General features: G+C 37.6%; 1 protein-coding gene across 1 annotated transcript; it reads left to right on the top strand.

The window, feature by feature from the left end:
* The first annotated feature begins 1,679 nt into the window (after nt 1–1,679).
* LOC102232298 (tropomyosin alpha-3 chain) lies at nt 1,680–21,054 on the top strand. The gene is made up of 10 exons (XM_023344928.1): nt 1,680–1,932; nt 2,826–2,951; nt 4,583–4,716; nt 7,756–7,873; nt 8,271–8,341; nt 9,587–9,662; nt 10,349–10,411; nt 10,578–10,647; nt 20,450–20,528; nt 20,884–21,054. The coding sequence occupies exons 1-10, from the start codon at nt 1,819–1,821 to the stop codon at nt 20,885–20,887; spliced, it is 855 nt and encodes a 284-aa protein (XP_023200696.1). The 5' UTR covers nt 1,680–1,818; the 3' UTR covers nt 20,888–21,054.
* The last annotated feature ends 1,730 nt before the right edge of the window (nt 21,055–22,784 follow it).

The following is a 22,784-nucleotide window of genomic DNA, read 5'->3' as shown; positions in this document are numbered from 1 at the left end:
AGAAAATTGGGTAATTCCTGAAGGAGTTGTGTGCTTAATTAGAAGGGAAGTGATGGGAGTGAGGCGACAGATGTCATGTTTACTGCTGCTGTTCAGTTATCACCCCTCCACCTTCTGGTGTTCAGAAGGAAAACAAAGCAAACTACTGGAGACAAACTAATAACAGGTTTTTATTTCAAGATGGTTTTGTTTTTGCTAACTGAATTCATCTTGTAGAGACCGTGTTCCCTTCAGAAGGCACCCAAGTTGAATACCCAAACTCCTTTCCCAACTCCTATGAAAAATATAACCTTCACTCAGGATTTTGCTGAAGCACTTTTGGCAGCTGTCAGCCTGACATCTTCTTGGAAAATATCTCTAGAAACTTGGTGGAGCGGTTTGAGGGAAATTTCTACAGATCATCTCTGCATCCTCTCAGGGTCAATCAGGTGGCATGGGCAGCATCAGTGGGCAACCATTTTTTATGATCCACCCATCCACTGTCTGTCAGCTTATCAGTGCTGCCTCATGTGGCCCTGTGTGTATCCCAGAGGTCATCAGGTGAGAGGTGGGGTAAACCCTGGACACTAACCCAGTCCATCACAGACCATTTTTAAGTATTTTTCAAAAATTTGTCAGTGTCAAACAAACTCTTTTCACATTGATGTCACTATGTTTAGAGATTTGAGGTATAAAACTAACATGAAGACATGCAAAAATATTTAATAAGTAAAACAATGTGAATACTTTCCAGATACTTTATCTTTGCATAAATCCATAAGGATTTATCCTGAACACAGCAGACAGACCAGAGAGAAAGCATCAACAAAATACAGAGTTAGGTTCTAAAATATTATCCAAGCTTTGAATGCTGAGAGGGCTGAATATGGATGATGGACCTGCCAAGATATGGCCATCCAACTAAGTGAAAACTACTTCCTGCCATGCTTATTAGGTGTTTATTCAAAAGAAAAGAAAACTGCACCATTTTTCTTAGACCTCACAGTAATAGTCTACTTTGTGTTGTTCTATCATTATATAAAATTACAATAAAATTGAATTTTGGTTGTAATGTGGGAAAATGTTTCATTTGTGGGTTCTTTTCAGAGGTCATGGAAATGATAAATGAATTTGAACATAAATATCCTAATATTTATATATTATAATATTCTACCGGGGCTGCACAGTGGCGTAGCTGGTAGCACTGTTGCCTTGCAGCAAGAAGGTCCTGGGTTCGATTCCCGGCCGGGGTCTTTCTGCATGGAGTTTGCATGCGTGGGTTCTCTCCAGCTTCCTCCCACAGTCCATAAACATGACTGTCAGGTTAATTGGTCTCTCTAAATTTCCCTGTGTGCATGGTTGTTTGTCCTGTATGTCTCTGTGTTGCCCTGCAACAGACTGGCAACCTGTCCAGGGTGTACCCCGCCTCTTGCCTGGAACGTACCTGGAGATAGACACCAGCAACCCCCCGACCCCATTAGGGACAAAGGGTGAACAGAAGATGGATGGATGGAATATTCTAACCTATTTTTTTTGTGTTTTTTAGCCTAATTTTAGCCATGCATGGTTTACACCCAAACTTAATAAACTGCTCCTGACTGACCCCGTCACACAGAGAGACAACTGTAGACTCCCAACAGTTGTCACTCGTTATAGCCCAGTCAGTAAGTGGAGGGGCTTTGTAATGGGAGGGTCTCAGTGTCTGTCATATAAATGAACTGCTGTTGTCTTACTGTTTGGTTTGTCCTCTAGTTTGCCAGACCACCAGGTCCACACCCTGCAGAAATCTGTCTTTATCTTTAGTCTTTTTCAGTCTGCAAACATCCCCCAACAGCAAACATGGAAGCCATCAAAAAAAAGATGCTTATGCTGAAGCTGGACAAGGAGAATGCATTGGACCGGGCTGAGCAAGCTGAGGCAGACAAGAAAGGAGCCGAGGAGAGGAGCAAACAGGTCTGTCATGGAACACACACACACACACACACACACACACACACACACACACACACACACACACACACACACACCCACACACACACACACACACGCACACACACACACACACACACGCACACAGTCTTTCTATCTTCACAAGGACTTTGTATTGACTTCCATTCATTTTTCCTTAATTCCTGCAACCTAACCCTGACACCTACCCTAAACTTAACTAGTACCAGTTCACACCTTAGTCCTAAACCTAACTCCTAAACCAAAAACAGCACCGCTTCTTATGGGGCCCGAGCTATGGGCCCCATCAGGAGCAATCAGTAACCACAACATTTTTATATTATTATTTGGATCTATCTTTTTAAATTTTCTTAACAGACCTGAAAGTTTCACCTGGACTTGGTCTGCCTGCAGTTTCAGAAGATGACCAATCTGTCTTTAGAAATGTACTTATGATTTTGATCTACTGTCTGCTTTTATCTTTGTACTGGGAAAAAAAATCTTTCTTTTTTTTTTATAGTAGCAAACCTAAACACGACTCACCGACAACAAAATGGCTCCAACAGAGGCTAATATCTGTGGTTAAGTAGAAACAGTCGGGTTAGAATGGGTTTAGTGACAATTTCAGAATGTACTGCTAGAAAACAAGAACAAAAAATGCTTACTTTAAAAAAATCTAGTGCAGATTAATTGTAAATATATATTATACATATGTACTATATTTAGTACACTTCCTTAAGGTGGCCATTGTGTGGAATCAAGTTTGTTCCCTAACAAGGACCAGAGGAATTTTTAAACAGAAATCAATAAATGTTCTTTTAGTTTAAAAAGTTTAAGTCAGTATAATTTTATACATGGTTGCAGTGCTTCTGATCCTTTGTGGTCTTTTACACCATCAGCATGAAGACGAACTTCTGCAGATGCAAAAGAAGCTGAAGGGGACAGAAGATGAGCTGGATAAATATTCAGAAGCCCTGAAGGATGCCCAGGAGAAGCTGGAGGTTGCTGACAAAAAGGCTGCTGATGTGAGTGACACACCTCTGGAAGCGAAGCCATACTATACAGACTCAGACATGTTCAGAGGGCATTTTCTCTTCTTTGACCAAAAGGAATTGAATGTGGACCTGGTTTCAGTTAGGTCAAGAAAAATTATTTTTGCTTGTTCATTAAGTTTAATAAGTGTAATGGAGATCAAATATACCATTTACAATAGTGTAGACAAACCCATAACACATGACAGCACAAAGTACAACAAGGCACTATGTCACAAGATATCTTCATTAATTTCAGTCACTAATGACTCTGAAATTAATGATTTGGAGTCATAAAGTTTTAGTGACTTGAGTAGCATAATGCTTATTTACACTGTGTTCTTGTAGCAGCAGTTACATTTACCATGACCTCCAGTTTAGAATTCTACCTGGAGAAAGAACAGCTGTAAGCTGACAGACACACAGCATATACATTAACACATTACTGTACTTCATGTCATAAAACTGGCAGTAAAAATTGTTTTTGCTTTAGAAGGAATGAGTATTTTATAATTCCAATAAAGCAACTTTAACTGTGTTTAATGTTGGATGTGAGGTGTAGAGTGGAGAACTAAACTGGTTCTACTGGTTTCTGAGTCATGAAGAGGCAGATAGTCCCGGGGATTCAGAACTTCATCAGTTGTTTAATCTTATTTTCATTTAGTTTTGATGTCAGCATGAATTTGAGGACTTCACTGTATGCAACCTTGAATGTGTTCAGTGCAAACTGAGCTTATCTGATTTCTTTTCTCTGTGTCACATTCCATTCTCATGGTGCCCTGAATGGAACGCTCACAGCTGTTGGGAGGATTCAGGCTCCTATTTTGATTCTGATGTCACCTGCTTAGCCTTGACAATGGCTCATGTCCATTTTTGGGGCTCTACCCACGGCTCCCAGGTCACTGTTCAGCAACTACTACCCTCTTTTTTTAAGGCAAATATTATCATACTCATTTTGTGTTGCTCTGTTGGTTCAAAGAGAAAAAATGTTATTATCTCAGAGAATTTTTCTGCATTACTTTAAGTATACTTAGCAGTTGTCTGACACTGTGTGCTCTCAATGGAGTCCTATTCAGCCACAGACAGATCAATGGGTCATTCTTGTTTTTTCACTCTGTTATCTATGTTTAATCAAAACCAGAAAAGAAATACAAAAATGTTTTTTACTTCAGGACTCTGTTCTTCTGCGACTGAATGAACCCTGACTCACTACTGAACAATTTGTCAGTGTCTCTATATAGATGAAACAGCTGTCACCCAGGCAAATACCTGCAGAGCACGCACAGTTCAGACTGTTTAGCTAACAAGCTAACAGTTCTTCCACAGGAAATATAGAAGCAAGCAATTTTTATTTCAACAATTGTCTCAAATAATTTTTCCAAATATCTTGCCATTTACTTCGGATATTTTTTGGTTTAATTTTTAAAAAAAAATTTGTATGACTACAAAAAAGCTACAACAGAAGCTACATGTCCACTTGTCACAGAGGGATCCAGATTTTAAATCTAGGTTTTGAAACTAAAAACCTATCAGAAAGAAAAACTGTTGGTGCATCAGTCTTTTGCAGCTGATATTGGTCATGTTTCATGTTTGAATGAATCCACACCATGTTTGTCTGGATGCAGGCCGAGGCAGAGGTGGCTTCCCTGAACAGACGCATCCAGCTTGTGGAGGAGGAGTTGGACCGAGCGCAGGAGAGACTGGCAACAGCCCTGCAGAAACTGGAAGAAGCTGAAAAAGCCGCTGATGAGAGCGAGAGGTGACTTCTAACTGGGCTTGCAACAAACTTTTTTCCCCCCCTTTGGTTATGTATGAGCAATAAATACAAGAGTTGTATTTTAATTCCGGTGGCAGACATAGTTCCCATAGTTCAATTCACAACAAATATCATCTCAAGTCAATTACCAAAAAAAATCATTTCAAATCAGTCACACAAACTTTCCAGTTGATCCTAGTTTTCAGACAGTACAGTAAACTCAGTTAATTATACAGAGTAGTAAAACGTTTGTCAGGAATCTCAGCAGATTGCATCATTCACTCCTCCTGGACAAACACGTAGCAACAATCGCTGACTTGTGTTGTATTGTTGACTTTACAGCAACCGCTCATTCAAACTAATGCTGGGTAATGGAAAAATTGAATCAGTTGTGATCAAATGATACGTTTCATCCAGCAGGGATGGCATATCAAACATCAGTGTGCCTATAAATGAATTCAGTCAGAGGGGTCAAGCAAAAACAACAGAAAACCGAAGAATTTTCAATCCACTAGGCCAGTGGTTCTCAAATGGGGGTACGCGTACCCCTGGGGGTACGTGGAGGTACTGCAGGGGGTACGTGAAGCTTTTCAAAATATCTTTAAAAAATCAGTAGGCTCCTCATAATAAGTCTTGGGAAAAATTATTTTGTAAAAAGTTTGATAAAATATAAATGTGTGTTCATGCACTGAAATTTATATTCAGTATTTAGTTTCAATATCCTTTAAAATAAAACGGTTTGACTGGTTTTATACCTTCCTGGTGGTCACCGTCTTCTGTTTTTCTTTTTTGATTAACCATGCAATGTTTGTAATATGGATGTATTTGTCAGGTTCACTGATATAAGTTGTTTGGCTTTAATAAATCAGACAGTGATTTTACAGCACTGTACCTCTTTTTAATTCCAAAAATGTTTTGCCCGTGTCAGGGGGTACTTGACTAAAAATATATTCTTAAGGGGGTACATCACTGAAAAAAGTTTGAGAACCACTGCACTAGGCAACCAATTATTGACAGGGAGCTACAGAAGGTCGGCATTCAAAAGTGGAGAAAAACACATTAAAACTATAAATAGTAACAATATAAATAGTAATAGTAATTACATATTAATAGTAACATTTCAGTCTGTTTATTGTAACAGTTTTTTTTCCAGGTAAGTAGATCAACATTCAAACATTCGACTAAGTGGTTCTTTAAAACCTCTGTGCCATATTTTTATATATTTATCAACACTGAACCCTGATCAGCTACAGCAGCTTCTGCATTACATACAACTCCTCTGGTATGTACATATTCTAGTTTGTACTTGTGTGTGCAGAGATTGGACAAAAGCCATAACAAATTTGCAAATCGAATGAAACAAAAGTTGACAACAATAAAACTAAATATGACAACGAGCCAAAGTTGGTTAATGCTGTCAAAAACAATAATGTCATGAAATGGTGGTGGTGAGGCAAACGCAGCAGACCCAGGTAGGATGAATAAATGATTTTAATAATGAATGTCCCAAACAAAGTCCACACAACCAGGCAGCACGGCTGAGCAGAAGCCAGGGCTCAACGCCGGTAGCAACTGGTAAATTGAATGGACAAGACGAAGGACTAAACGCACATTCGACAAGGACCCGACAGAGACGCTGAGACACAGGTGACACTAAATACACACGGGGTAATTACAGAAACGAGACACACCTGGGAAACAATCAAGGGGAAGACAGGACAACACGAAGACTCGGGGACACAGAAAACTCTAAATAAATACACAGAAAACACAGAACATGACAAATAAAGGATAAGAAAAAAACTTAAATAACTGAAATAGCCAAATTCACTGTCCAACACTATTTGTTCCATAAAAAACAGACTGATGGGGAATACCTATAACTTTACTGACCAAGAGTGCCTAAAGTAGACATTAGCCCATGTCAACTGGATGGTAGAAAGTGGCTCATAAACCCATCCAGACGTTCGACGTCTTCATTCCAAACTCTTCAGATTCCAGTCCTATCATAAATAAATCTATAGGGTTTGCTAGAAAAAAAACAAGCAACATACAGTATATGGAGACCACATCTTTCAACTGCAAAAACGTAACAGAACTGCTGCTGATGCTCTGGTGGGTGGTCCAGTGAAGACCACGTCTCTCTAAATTCAAACTCCTGGCTGTAGAACTTGAATCTCTTTCATTTTAAGCTGGTGCTTGGTTCAGTCAGCCTGTGCGTTCACACTAAGGGGGGGACATAGGGAGTTGTGTTTTCATATTTTGTGGTAATTATTGCAATAACAGTAAAATACATTTATGAATTGACAATGGTGCTTACAGCCAGAGTCTCACAAACTCTCCTCTAGAGATAACACTCACTCTTTATAAAACAGTTTTCTTCTGTACATCATTTACAAGAAATAATGCAATTGTCCACCTAAGTTGTACACAGAAGTTGCAATAAATATGCAAATATTTTAATACTTATTGAAAACCAACAGCAAACAAAAATAATTCACAAAGCAAAACTGGACAGTGGTTATTTGAAGTTTGAAAACATTATCAATTAATTTCTTGTCACACTATTTTTTCCTCGCTAATGATAAAAATTGTAACTTTCCATCTCTAACTCAAAAACAAACACGCACCATTCAGAGAATCTTTAGGTGAAACCATAAGATTATTTAAAGCAGCATTTCCTAAGTGTTGGACTATGAAGTCAGCAACTCTGTGTCAATAGGATCAGAGTCCAGAGGTCATGTTATTTTGTTTCTCATTGAATTTCTAATTTCTGCCTTAAAAATTTTTCTTTGTCAGTTGCTTCCTTTTTTAGTTGAAATTCACTAAGTTTGAAGTGATATGTGCAGAAATCTTCAAACCACCACAAATCATACAGGAAAAATACGTGGAAAGGTGCAAAATAACTGAGTACCAGCCTGAACTCTGGCTCATTAGATAGTACTGGGAAGAACCAACAACTGTTCTTAAGGAAGATAAAAAAAACTAACTTCAACAATTGTTTGTAATGAAGAAGAAATGACTGATTGTTTCTCTGCACAGAGGCATGAAGGTGATTGAGAACAGGGCCCTAAAGGACGAGGAGAAGATGGAACTCCAGGAGATCCAGCTGAAGGAAGCCAAACACATTGCTGAAGAAGCTGATCGCAAATACGAGGAGGTGATTCTACGACTGCAGTGTGACTGAGGGATGTTTTTCTGAACTCCATGAATTTCCTTTCAATTAGTGCTTTATTATAATCAACAAGTGACAGTAAGACATGTTGGTGTTGTTTTAATGAGACCTGGAGTATGAATTAAGCATTACCTGTGTCTGGTGAACGTAGCTGACCATACTGACTAGCTGCTGGATGCTCTCATAATAGTGTGTAAACACTGTCTGTCATTCTGTTTGGCCTAAACAAAGGCCAAAGCTGCTTGGAAATTTAAGTCATTAAATTCTCATCTTATGGTTAGCCACTCCTTTTGTGCGTTTGACTTGGTGCTTAACTGAGTGAGTTTATTGTGTTTGAAAGTTTCCTGTAAAACAAGCTAACTCTGTACATGCATTTTTCTAGGTGGCTCGTAAGCTGGTGATTGTAGAAGGAGAGTTGGAACGGACTGAGGAGAGAGCAGAACTGGCTGAGGCGTGAGTGTCTCACTATCATACGTAACAAATATAACCATTAATGCAGCAGTTCATGCAGGCAGTGCCCAGTTGACACACACATTTGGTTAACAAGTAATTCATTTATTTAGAAACATTCAGGATACTTCAGACCAGAGATCAACCAGTGGTGACTGATATAGTCTTGACCTTTTGTTTATGCAGTGGAAATGTATCAGCTAATAGAGGGAGCAGCTAATGGTTTTGGTTGCATTGCTGCCTTGTGAAGATCAGTCACATAACCAAAACTCCAATTGTTTTTCTCCTAAGGTAAAGGAGGTGGAAGGTTTAGGAAACCCAGACATCCTCCTACCGGCAATGTTTCTCACCATATTCCAGGATATCTCAAAGCATTCCCAGGCCAGAGGAGACTTATTGACCCCCTCAGTTAGTTCAGACCCAGCCTTGGGGTCTCTTTCCAGTGGGATATGTCCTCCAAAGGGAGGTGTGCAGGAGGCATTAAGATAAGATACCTGATAACATCAGCTAACTTCTTTTAATACAGAAAAATGGCACAGTCTGCACCAAACCTCTACACCCGTCCTCACAGGTGGTGGACATTTGTGGAGGAGGTTTTTTATTGTTTCTTTGGTTTTAGCTATAGCAGGCTCCATAATGGTGCAACAGTTCATCTTTACTACATGGGATTTAAGATATTTTGTGGTCTCTTCACCTCCTCCAGTGAAGCCAGCTGCATCCCCACAACTGACTCTGTCTTTCTTATGAGTTTGTTGAGAATGTTTGAGTCATGTGATGTCAATTAAAATGATTTATATATCTTTATAACAGTAATATGTGTTTTTCATAGATCTTGTCTTCACCTCATGAATATTTATTTTCTTTGAACTGCAGTAAAGTTGTGCAAAGCTCTGACATTCTCAGAATAAGATCCTGTTCAGACTAAAGCATTGCCCTGAGAGACCATTTCCTGACTAACTTGAAAAATACATAACCTCTAGCTTCACTATCTGTCATTAAACAGATATCTGACACTGATTTGTTTAGGTAGTTTGTTCTCTTTTTTCCTTATGTCTGGAAGCCATTTTGTCAGCAAGGCTAAAGCTACATATAACAGCATTTATTGTTCAGAGTCCTTTCTAAGGTTGTTGCCATAGGGACTAAATGTTAACATCTTAAAGGACTTTTTACAATATTAGTCTGAATGTGACTGATCAAACTGTTCACTTTTGCCTCCACTAACATTATGTCCTTATTCATCAAAACCAGAAAATGTGCAGAGCTGGAGGAGGAACTGAAGAATGTCACCAACAACCTTAAGTCTCTGGAGGCACAAGCTGAGAAGGTGGGACAGCACCACCAGCGGCAGAACCATTAGATGTGAACTCAAAGTCCGATCATCAGTAGCACACATACAGTCCAAATGGCTAGAATGTTCTCAGGAGAATTCACAGTGAGCAAGTAGTTGGTTGATGTTTTTCTGATTCTTGCTCCCTAGTTCATATGTACTGACATAAACTAAATTTAGGATATTTGATATGCTTTGATCAACATAATGCATCTCTTCATCTGTCTTTTGAAAGTGATTATATGTTCTACCCATAAACCCAATGGGCAAATTATGCTCACACAGTCATTATAACATTATGTTGTACTGAACCTCCAAATTATTGCTTACACATGCAAATATTAACAAGAGGTAATTAAACAGAGGGAATAATAGCATCACAAACAGCATCAACATGAAATATAATTGTAATTGTTGAAATATTTCCAGCGTCAAGATGCTTTTTATTTTACCACACTTATTTGTGTGGTATAGTGTGATTTCTGAAGAGAGCCACAGCCTGACTCTGGGAACCACTGATGCAGTAGATTTCTCCCAGTATCCTATTAGGACAAGATCAGAGTTCATGTCTGAAAAATAATCTTTAGTGCCTCTCAGTTCCAGTCTAATACTGGTGGTGGATCTAGAGGGGTGGGGGATGGAACAGTAGAGCTCAAGATGACGCTGCTGCTCTCCCTTCACAGTATTCTCAAAAAGAGGACAAGTATGAGGAAGAAATCAAGATCCTAACTGACAAGCTGAAAGAGGTGAGCATGAAGACTGAGTTTTCATCATCAAATAATTTTGCTCTGTTTTTAATCCAAAACATGTTTCACAAGTTACCATTACATACATGTTCAGGTTTTTGTTTCTCTCACAAAGGATTTCCCTCAGATATTTTGTGATCAGACGTTTCTTTTATTCTGTTCTCAGGCTGAGACGAGAGCTGAGTTTGCTGAAAGATCTGTAGCCAAGCTGGAGAAGACTATTGATGATCTGGAAGGTAGAGAATTGTCTCTTAAATTTATCAGCATGTGTATTATTTAAGATGACTTGAACAAGTGCCAACCTGCCATGAAGTCTGCAGTGTTTCTCAACAATCAGCTTTCTGATACTGAATTTGCAAACAAAATGTTGAAGCAAGATTTCTGATTAAGCTTGTGCACAACTAAGAAGGACTGATTGGTGAATTGGATTATCTATTCTAGTTTCCACCTCCTTCCACTTCAGTTTCTGAGATACAATTGATAACAGCATCACAGATTACTGAGGGAGATTTCTTATGGTTTTCTGCATCCTGTTCAACAGAGATTAATAGCTGCCCATTGCATCTGTAGTTGCTCTACATGATACATGTATCACCTATTGTCTTCCAAGTTTCAAAAATGAGTAGTAGGGATAACTAGAAAATTTCGGAAGAAATTTAGCCGGGGCCTGCCAAGGCGCGCCCGTCGGGCATGGGCCCGGCGTCGTCGCGCCACAAATCGGCGTCGACGCCAAAGGACGCCGCGACGTGATCAGTGGCACGCGGAGAACCGCAAGAACGTTAAGCGAGGCGGACGTGCACCGTTCGGTACGATTTAAAATGTTGTCAAGGCTTTTATTTTGGAAGTTTTGTTAACCTTCATTTCAAAGGGCCAAACTAATCCCATGCGTAATAGTCCTTGGGTTAAAATAGTTATATAATGCTCAAAACACAAGTAGCTGATGTAAAAATATTCAAGGCTTTTATTTTGAAATTTTCAGTATGCTTCATTTCAAAGGGCCAAACTAATACCACGTGTAACAGTGCTTTGGATGAAAAAGTCAAATAAAGCCAAAAAGAGCAATTACGTCATGTAAAATTATTCAAGGCTTTTATTTTGAAATTTTCAGAATGCTTCATTTCAAAGGGCCAAACTAATACCACGTGTAACAGTGCTTTGGATGAAAAAGTCAAATAAAGCCAAAAAGAGCAATTACCTGATGTAAAAATATTCAAGGCTTTTATTTTGAAATTATTATTATGCTCCATTTTAAAGTTCCAAACTAATCCCATGTGTAACAGTGCTTTGGATGAAAAAGTCATATAAAGCCAAAAACAGCAATTACCTGATGTAAAAATATTCAAGGCTTTTATTTTGAAATTTTCAGTATGCTTCATTTCAAAGTTCCAAAGTAATCCCATGTGTAACAGTGCTTTGGATGAAAACGTCAAATAAAGCCAAAAACAGCAATTACCTGATGTAAAAATATTCAAGGCTTTTATTTTGAAATTATTATTATGCTCCATTTTAAAGTTCCGAACTAATCCCATGTGTAACATTGCTTTGGATGAAAAAGTCATATACGGCCAAAAAGAGCAATTACTTCATGTAAAATATTCAAGGCTTTTATTTTGAAATTTTCAGTATGCTTCATTTTAAAGTTCTGAACTAATACCACGTGTAAGAGTGCTTTGGATGAAAAAGTCAAATAAAGCCAAAAAGAGCAATTACGTCATGTAAAAATATTCAAGGCTTTTATTTTGAAACTTTTGTTAAGCTTCATTTCAAAGGGCCAAACTAATACCACGTGTAACAGTGCTTTGGATGAAAAAGTCAAATAAAGCCAAAAAGAGCAATTACATGATGTAAAAATATTCAAGGCTTTAATTTTGAAATTTTTGTTAATATTCATTTCAAAGGGCCAAACTAATACCATGTGTAACAGTGCTTTGGATGAAAAAGTCAAATAAAGCCAAAAAGAGCAATTACGTCATGTAAAAATATTCAAGGCTTTTATTTTGAAATTTGCAGGATGCTTCATTTCAAAGGGCCAAACTAATCCCATGCGTAATAGTCCTTCGGTTAAAATAGTTATATAATGCTCAAAACACAAGTAGCTGATGTAAAAATATTCAAGGCTTTTATTTTGAAATTTTTGTTAAGCTTCATTTTAAAGGGCCAAACTAATACCATGTGTAACAGTGCTTTGGATGAAAAAGTCAAATAAAGCCAAAAAAGAGCAATTACGTCATGTAAAAATATTCAGGGCTTTTATTGTGAAATTTTCAATATGCTTAATTTTAAAGTGTAAAACTAATCCCATGTGTAACAGTTACTGAGTTAAATCAGTTATATACAGCCCAAAGCAGCAAGTAGTTGTAAAGGCCAGTTCTCAGTCCTGATCTGTTTCAACTGAGGATAGATAGAACTACAACGATGCGTATTCGTAGTCCTAACCAGCAGCCAATAGCCTCTTGAGTTCCGTTGCTATGGCAAATAATGGTCTCAGCAGGTGTGAGCTCTGAGCTGTGAGCTCTCAAACACACAAGTGTGTTTGAGCAAACACACTTTACTGAAAAAAAGCATTGGAAACAAATCCTTCTTGTTCGGGAACCGTAATACATATTCGAAAAGCGTTTTAAGCGTATGACAGTTCAATGTGTCTTCTGCGATAGTCCCGAGATTCATATCTGTACCTCACTCAGAGCATTTACAGTGATGAGAGAAAGAAATGTTGTGCCCAGATATGAACCGAGGTCGGCTGTCACTCTAATATGAGCAAAAATGAGAAACTTTGGGTCGCTTAGAGGCAAATTGTGGACAAACCATAACTGGTATCGACGAGCCGTCTTCACTTTCGAAGAGATCACAGACGTATCTACAAAATGAAATTTGAATGGCATTTCTAGGTGAATTTGTGACGACACAGCAAATCCTCAACTAGAAAAACAAAATTTCTGAAGAAATTTAGCCGGGGCCTGCCAAGGCGCGCCCGTGGGGTTTGGGCCCGGCGTCGTCACGCCACAAATTGGCATCGACGCCAAAGAACGCCGCAACGTAACCAGTGGCACGCGGAGAACCGCAAGAACGTTAAGTGAGGTGGACGTGCACCATTCAGTACGATTTAAAATGTTGTCAAGGCTTTTATTTTGGAAGTTTTGTTAAACTTCATTTCAAAGGGCCAAACTAATACCACGTGTAAGAGTGCTTTGGATGAAAAAGTCAAATAAAGCCAAAAAGAGCAATTACGTCATGTAAAAATATTCAAGGCTTTTATTTTGAAATTTTCAGTATGCTTCATTTCAAAGGGACAAACTAATACCATGTGTAACAGTGTTTTGGATGAAAAAGTCAAATAAAGCCAAAAAGAGCAATTACATGATGTAAAAATATTCAAGGCTTTTATTTTGAAGTTTTCAGTATGCTTCATTTCAAAGGGCCAAACTAATACCATGTGAAACAGTGCTTTGGATGAAAAAGTCAAATAAAGCCAAAAAGAGCAATTACATGATGTAAAAATATTCAAGGCTTTTATTTTGAAATTTTCAGCATGCTTCATTTTAAAGTTCTGAACTAATACCACGTGTAAGAGTGCTATGGATGAAAAAGTCAAATAAAGCCAAAAAGAGCAATTACATGATGTAAAAATATTCAGGGCTTTTATTGTGAAATTTTCAATATGCTTAATTTTAAAGTTCAAAACTAATCCCATGTGTAACAGTTACTGAGTTAAATCAGTTATATACAGCCCATAGCAGCAATTAGTTGTAAAGGCCAGTTCAGTCAACCTCTGTTTCAACTGAGTATTCCACTATATATAGAACTACAGTGATGCGTATTTGTAGTCCTAACCACCAGCCAATAGCCTCTTGAGTTCCGTTGCTATGGTAAATAATGGTCTCAGCAGGTGTGAGCTGTGAGTCATACATGCTCAAACACACAATTGTGTGTTTGAGCCTACACGTTTTACTGAAAAAAAGCATTGGAAACAAATCCTTCCTGTTTGGGAACCGTAATACATATTCGAAAAGCGTTTGAAGCGTATCAGAGGTCAATGTGTCTTCTGCGATAGTCCCGAGATTCATATCTGTACCTCACTCAGAGCATTTACAGCGATGAGAGAAAGAAATGTTGTGCCCAGATCTGAAATTCTATTCAAATACATGGGAGAAAGCCTGAGACAGCCTCAGAAAATCCTGTCGCATGACTTTGCTCTGAAGCACCGTGACAGAAAACCGTACGGTCTAGATGAATTTCGAAAACATTTTACCGGAGCAGACAGGCGTATCAATGTCAGGACCGATTTTGATACTAATCGTGCGATATTTGTGGGCGTGATGGCGATTTCAAAAATGATTTAGGCTGAAAAAGTTGTCTTCATCTCTCACTCTAAGCAGCGAGAGACGCACTCTAACTTTAGGAAAAATGAGAAACTTTGGGTCGCTTAGAGGCAAATTGTGGACAAACCGTAACTGGTATTGACGAGCCGTCTTCACTTTCGAAGAGATCACAGAAGTATCTACAAAATGAAATTTGAATGGCATTTCTACGTGAATTCGTGACGACACAGAAAATCCTCAAAAATAGGGTATTTCTAGGATTTTTCCCATTGACTTATAATGGGGTTTTTTTCGTAGTTTTTTGCGAATTATGTCGCCACGTTAAGCCCAAATCCCACCAAAAGTAATAGCTCCAATGGCGTGAATTTTCTGCACGTTTTGATACCTCATTTGTAGGTGTGCACGCAGCGGTATGAGCCGCATTAACGGTTACGGATGAAAAATAAAGAATTATAATAATATTAAAGAAACCTTTCTTGGGAGAATAGCAATAGGTTCCTGCCATTGCTTTGCATGGCAGGCCCCAAAAATAGGGTATTTCTAGGATTTTTCCCATTGAGTTATAATGGGGTTTTTTTCGTAGTTTTTTGCGAATTATGTCGCCATGTTAATCCCGAATCCCACCAAAAGTAATAGCTGGAATGGCGTGAATTTTCTGCACGTTTTGATACCTCTTTTGTAGGTGTGCACGCAGCGGTATGAGCCGCATTAACGGTTACGGATGAAAAATAAAGAATAACTAGAAAATTTCGGAAGAAATTTAGACGGGGCCTGCCAAGGCGCGCCCGTGGGGTTCGGGCCCGGCGTCGTCGCGCCACAAATCGGCGTCGACGCCAAAGAACGCCGCGACGTCACCAGTGGCACGCGGAGAACCGCAAGAACGTTAAGCGAGGCGGACGTGCACCGTTCGGTACGATTTAAAATGTTGTCAAGGCTTTTATTTTGGAAGTTTCAGTATGCTTCATTTCAAAGGGCCAAACTAATCCCATGCGTAATAGTCCTTGGGTTAAAATAGTTATATAATGCTCAAAACACAAGTAGCTGATGTAAAAGTATTCAAGGCTTTTATTTTGAAATTTTCAGTATGCTTCATTTTAAAGTTCTGAACTAATACCACGTGTAAGAGTGCTTTGGATGAAAAAGTCAAATAAAGCCAAAAAGAGCAATTACGTCATGTAAAAATATTCAAGGCTTTTATTTTGAAATTTTCAGTATGCTTCATTTCAAAGGGCCAAACTAATACCATGTGTAACAGTGCTTTGGATGAAAAAGTCAAATAAAGCCAAAAAGAGCAATTACATGATGTCAAAATATTCAAGGCTTTTATTTTGAAATTTTTGTTAATCTTCATTTCAAAGGGCCAAACTAATACCATGTGTAACAGTGCTTTGGATGAAAAAGTCATACAAAGCCAAAAACAGCAATTGCATGATGTAAAAATATTCAAGGCTTTTATTTTGAAATTATTACTTTGCTCCATTTTAAAGTTCCAAACTAATCCCATGTGTAACAGTGCTGTGGATGAAAAAGTCATATACGGCCAAAAAAAGCAATTACATGATGTAAAAATATTCAAGGCTTTTATTTTGAAATTTTCAGTATGCTTCATTTCAGAGGGCCAAACTAATACCACGTGTAACAGTGCTTTGGATGAAAAAGTCACATAAAGCCAAAAACAGCAATTACCTGATGTAAAAATATTCAAGGCTTTTATTTTGAAATTATTATTATGCTCCATTTTAAAGTTCCGAACTAATCCCATGTGTAAGAGTGCTTTGGATGAAAAAGTCAAATAAAGCCAAAAAGAGCAATTACGTCATGTAAAAATATTCAAGGCTTTTATTTTGAAACTTTTGTTAAGCTTCATTTCAAAGGGCCAAACTAATACCACGTGTAACAGTGCTTTGGATGAAAAAGTCAAATAAAGCCAAAAAGAGCAATTACATGATGTAAAAATATTCAAGGCTTTTATTTTGAAATTTTTGTTAATATTCATTTCAAAGGGCCAAACTAATACCATGTGTAACAGTGCTTTGGATGAAAAAGTCACATAAAGCCAAAAACAGCAATTACCTGATGTAAAAATATTCAAGGCTTTTATTTTGAAATTATTATTATGCTCCATTTTAAAGTTCCGAACTAATCCCATGTGTAACATTGCTTCGGATGAAAAAGTCATATACGGCCAAAAAGAGCAATTACGTCATGTAAAATATTCAAGGCTTTTATTTTGAAATTATTATTCTCCATTTTAAAGTTCCAAACTAATCCCATGTGTAACATTGCTTTGGATGAAAAAGTCATATACGGCCAAAAAAAGCAATTACCTGATGTAAAAATATTCAAGGCTTTTATTTTGAAATTATTATTATTCTCCATTTTAAAGTTCCAAAGTAATCCCATGTGTAACAGTGCTTTGGATGAAAACGTCAAATAAAGCCAAAAACAGCAATTACCTGATGTAAAACTATTCAAGGCTTTTATTTTGAAATTATTATTATTCTCCATTTTAAAGTTCCAAAGTAATCCCATGTGTAACAGTGCTTTGGATGAAAACGTCAAATAAAGCCAAAAACAGCAATTACCTGATGTAAAAATATTCAAGGCTTTTATTTTGAAATTATTATTCTCCATTTTAAAGTTCCAAACTAATCCCATGTGTAACATTGCTTTGGATGAAAAAGTCATATACGGCCAAAAAAAGCAATTACCTGATGTAAAAATATTCAAGGCTTTTATTTTGAAATTATTATTATTCTCCATTTTAAAGTTCCAAAGTAATCCCATGTGTAACAGTGCTTTGGATGAAAACGTCAAATAAAGCCAAAAACAGCAATTACCTGATGTAAAACTATTCAAGGCTTTTATTTTGAAATTATTATTATGCTCCATTTTAAAGTTCCAAACTAATCCCATGTGTAACAGTTACTGAGTTAAATCAGTTATATACAGCCCATAGCAGCAGTAGTTCTAAAGGCCAGTTCTCAGTCCTGATCTGTTTCAACTGAGGATAGATAGAACTACAGCGATGCGTATTCGTAGTCCAAATCAGCAGCCAATAGCCTCTTGAGTTCCGTTGCTATGGCAAATAATGGTCTCAGCAGGTGTGAGCTCTGAGCTGTGAGCTCTCAAACACACAAGTGTGTTTGAGCAAACACACTTTACTGAAAAAAAGCATTGGAAACAAATCCTTCTTGTTCGGGAACCGTAATACATATTCGAAAAGCGTTTCGAGCGTATGACAGTTCAATGTGTCTTCTGCGATAGTCCCGAGATTCATATCTGTACCTCACTCAGAGCATTTACAGTGATGAGAGAAAGAAATGTTGTGCCCAGATCTGAACCGAGATCGGCTGTCACTGTAATTTCAGCAAAAATGAGAAAGTTTGGGTCGCTTAGAGGCAAATTGTGGACAAACCGTAACTGGTATCGACGAGCCGTCTTCACTTTCGAAGAGATCACAGACGTATCTACAAAATGAAATTTGAATGGCATTTCTAGGTGAATTTGTGACGACACAGCAAATCCTCAAAAATAGGGTATTTCTAGGATTTTTCCCATTGAGTTATAATGGGGTTTTTTTCGTAGTTTTTTGCGAATTATGTCGCCACGTTAAGCCCAAATCCCACCACAAGTAATAGCTCCAATGGCGTGAATTTTCTGCACGTTTTGATACCTCATTTGTAGGTGTGCACCCAGCGGTACGAGCCGCATTAACGGTTACGGAAGAAAAATAAAGAATTATAATAATATTAAAGAGACACTTTGTTGGGTGTAGAGTAATAGGTTCCTGCCATTGCTTTGCATGGCAGGCCCCAATAATAATAAAGAAACTTTTCTTGGGAGAATAGCAATAGGTTCCTGCCATTGCTTTGCATGGCAGGCCCCAATGAGTCCTGCAGGGAAACCAAACTTCCCTCTCCCCAGCGTCATTTTTGGGCAACTGTCATTTTTGGGCTTCCATCTAGGAGGTGTATTGATAACACCATGGTGACACCTTTTCATGCCGAGCTCTCGCTTCCTCTGAGACTGAGTCACCCAATCTGGAGTTGACTCATTTTAAACATCTGGATCCAGGGTCTAGTTCTTGAGGTCATGGTGATGCTGCGTCAAGCAGAAATACAAACTAGAGTGCTCTGTGTTTACATGGCAAATAACAGTAACTGCATTAACTGTAAACCCAGAAGTTCAACACAATGACATTATGAGAAACTGTCTCATGATTCGTTGCCCTAGCCCACTACTTTGGCTGCTACAATACATTAAAGCAGCAGAGCCTAACATACAGCTATCTTAATGTATGACAAATGTATGGCTGGCATAAAATCACATTTAACCCCAAATGCATCATTTCATGAAAGAATGTTGTAAATGACGGTGGCTCTCTGGTAAACTGGTGAATTACCAGTTCTATTCCTGGTCTGCCCTTGACTTTTGCACCCCACATCAGCAAACCATCATCAGAGTGTGAATGTGCCATTTGAGATTTGAATTTGATATATAGGGGCATTATAAATAAAATGATTATTTTTTAAATTATACTAATCCAAAATATCATACCAGCGTTCTATTCTCTGCAGTCTGGTTTAGATAAAATAAGATAAGATAAGATAAGATAAGATAAGATAAGATAAGATTTATTTGTCTTTGTCATCAACAGATTACAACAAGATTGAGATTTGCTCGACTCGAGTTAAAAGTTAGAGTTTAGGGTTTTACGTCGTAGATATAGACATCAACAAAATGTGTAATTGAATCTTCTCCTAACCCTGGAACTGAAGACTGACCCATGTCCCATAGACAGCGACTCATTGATGTGAATCCTTTAATTACTATATTTTTATTTTTACTTTAATTACATTTTTTATATGCAGACTGAAAAATAGGAGCATAGAACACTTGTGAACTAATTGCTAATTACACAATAATAAACATAAGTGTAGGTTTGCCTCAAATCAAACACAATGTTCTAAAACTTTACAATCATTTTAAAGCCTAATAGAAGAAACACCATCACACAATGAAGGTCTTCAAAAGTATATATTTATTTTTCATCAGATTTATCTAAATTTAAGATGTTTCATAATTTCCTCATCACAATCACTCTGTGATGCTTTTACAGTCATGGAATTACAATAACCAAAAAGACAGTACTGCTGCACGTTATAAAAATATGTAGATCTTATAAAACCATTCATTTTGCATTTCTGTAGAGAATGTGTAAAACGTGTTTATGATTTGTGATTGATGGAGCAGAGTTGTAAGGAAAGTCTTTTACATTTTAACCCTGAAGTAGCAAACATGAGATGAAATGGTAGAATTGCAAACTTTGGAAGGAGACAGACTAAACGTCACTGCAGCCGTGACAGCTTAAGACTTTTGCTTAACCTTTCATGTTAGCAACAAACTCATCTAGTGACAATAAAGACAAGAATGGTAAAGGAACTGGATCTATGCAGCACAAAGCACTTCACACTGCAGCTGCATTCACACTGCAACGCGGGATGACGGGCACAAGAAAACTAGAATTGAACCTTCAAACTTCTGATTGCATCACAACTTCTCTCCCACTGAGCCACAGGCACCCAGTGTTGAAACAAAACCCAAATCCTGTACTTGTTTCCTGAGGATTTTTATTTCTTCGTCTGTCTACATTGTTTCTGCGTCTCTGCTCAGCTTTCATCTTTCCACACATTGTTTGTTATGTGTGCACATACAGATGAGCTTTATGCTCAGAAGCTCAAGTACAAAGCCATCAGTGAGGAGCTGGACCACGCCCTCAATGACATGACCTCCATGTAAGTGCTGATGATGTGAGGTTATCAGGCCCAGCTTCCTTATGTTATCGCAACTTTTGATTTAAATAGAAGGCAGAATTGCAAACCGTCTTTCTTGCTTGCATGTACTTGAGGATGATAGCCTAAGTTCACAATAGTCTGTTTACTTTTAGAAAAATATTATTGAAACCATGTGTTTTAGATTTAAGTAGTTAGAACATCAACAAAAATATGATTTCTTCTTAATAAAGATAAAAGCAGAACTGCTGGACAGGACTACACCAAGAACACCACAAAATCTGGACTAAAGCTTTTCTTTATTCTGTTCTGATGAGCTACGTTAAGTTTTCATGGTTGAACACTTTTTGTATTTCAGCTAAGTGAATCTTAACCCTGGGCAAGCTCCGATCTTCTTCCTCCTCCCTCCTCATCCTCATCACCTGGTGGCTCCTGTGGTGCCGCTGCCATTGGTCTCTGTTTGAATAAAAATGATGTACTGTCTGTTTTTACCAGTATCTCTGGCATGAACAAAGAAAACAGGCTCTGAGTCAGTGTATTTGTGTTTTAACTACTCCAGCTGTACTTTGTATGTAGTTGGATTTAATTTAATTATTAACCATAGTTAACATTTTTATTTGCCTCAAAAATCTGTCTAATTGTACATAAGATAGGCATCTCTCAGAGGAGATGAAAACAATGTAAAAGCAGCATCAATTTTTATTATATGTCCGATAACATTTATACCACTCAAAAATTCATAGAACATTTTTTATTGGCATGACAGCAATCAAACCCTTCTTATATATGCTAATTAGTTGTTTGCATATTAACACTAATACTGTCAGAATTTATCTGAATACCATCACCCTAATCATTCGCTCCCTCTACAGATTGTGTATCAGATTCAAGACAGCTCTCCAGCTTGGGCATTCGAAAACACAATTGCTTTCAAACAATAGAAGCTTGAGGGTAAAATTAAGTTAATTTAACTACTTGAATTTGTTTAAACCTAAATCCTTTCGAGATATGAATAATTTTAAACTTAACTAGTTTTTTTTTCTCATTGTTCATGAGAATGTTAAGATGCTTATTAATTCATTCTCATGTTTTTACTGTGAAACAAGTGTACATTATTACTCAGTGTTTACTGAGTTGAAGCTACAGGCTAGTCCTGCCACCAGTGCAGAGCTTACTCAACTTCTCATGTGAGCACATCGGCCTCCACTGACTGGCAGAAATGTGTTGGCAGCAAAAAATCACATTGTCCAAGAAAATCCTTAACAGACTAAAATTCTGCAGAAAGAACAAGGATTTGCAGCTGATGATTTGCTGGTATTTCCATAAATCCAGATGATCGCTTTTAGATGATCTGTCCTGATAAGGCATCCAGATTAGGGGTGGGTAGAATTTTATCACAATATTTTGTATTACTACTATGATAATAAACTACTTATTACTTCTTCTTTAGGTAACTACACGGCACAGCATTCATAGCAACAAAAACATAAACGCTGCTCTAGAAAAACATTTCTATTTGAAATAGGAATGTTACATCTGTAAAGAAGGTTGAGTTATTTCATTAAATTGCACATACAAACTTTACTGCTTTTTATTAACAGTTCAAAAAATAGAGGAGAAAATAATAAAATTTAAAATTCCTATCACGACAGAAATAAATTTTTGACAATAAATGATAACAAAATAAATGTCCACCCCTAGTCCAGATATAATCCACATGTAGGATTGGTTCTCATCCAAAGAAGTGGGCTTATAAGTATACTAAGTATACTTACAAATCTGCCCAAACATGCTTCAATGCATAAGAGCGACACCAGAATTTCCAAAACCAACTTCTTCCAGAAATGCAGTCATCATTTTGTGAAGATCTGTTTGTTTTCCAGTTAGATGATGATGAAGTAGCATTTTGGGATCTATGAGTAAAAAAGCTTCTTAAATCTTAGCTTCTCAGAGAAATGCAGTCAGTTCAAAAAGCATCTGGATAAGTAAAACCCAGCAAGCAATGATCAAGTCCAAGCTCAACTAGAAGACCTGGTCAGCGCCAATCAGGACTGTACTTACAGGCTGAAATCCAGCCTGTAAAGTAAAGAACAGCAAGTTAAAATGAGGACGTATCAACAATGTAAAAATGACTTTTTGCAATTCCAATATTTGCCAATAAAAGCGTCTAAAACAAATAGTGCCTCTCATAAATACAAAAAGCAGAAGCCACAAAACAAAACATCTGTGTTTCCAATTGGCCTTAAAAATATATGGAAA

Source organism: Xiphophorus maculatus, chromosome 13 (assembly GCF_002775205.1).
Source record: "Xiphophorus maculatus strain JP 163 A chromosome 13, X_maculatus-5.0-male, whole genome shotgun sequence".
Classification (NCBI taxonomy): Eukaryota; Metazoa; Chordata; class Actinopteri; order Cyprinodontiformes; family Poeciliidae; genus Xiphophorus; species Xiphophorus maculatus.
Note: the sequence above shows the minus strand (reverse complement) of the source record. Positions and strands in the feature narration are given on the sequence as shown.

Bases quoted from the DNA above. Each gene is read 5' to 3' on its own strand.
- LOC102232298 (XM_023344928.1), top strand. From the start codon at position 1,819: ATGGAAGCCATCAAAAAAAAGATGCTTATGCTGAAGCTGGACAAGGAG. The intron at 7,874-8,270 runs GTGATTCTACGA...GCATTTTTCTAG, and splicing joins CTGATCGCAAATACGAGGAG to GTGGCTCGTAAGCTGGTGAT. The intron at 8,342-9,586 runs GTGAGTGTCTCA...CATCAAAACCAG, and splicing joins AGAGCAGAACTGGCTGAGGC to AAAATGTGCAGAGCTGGAGG.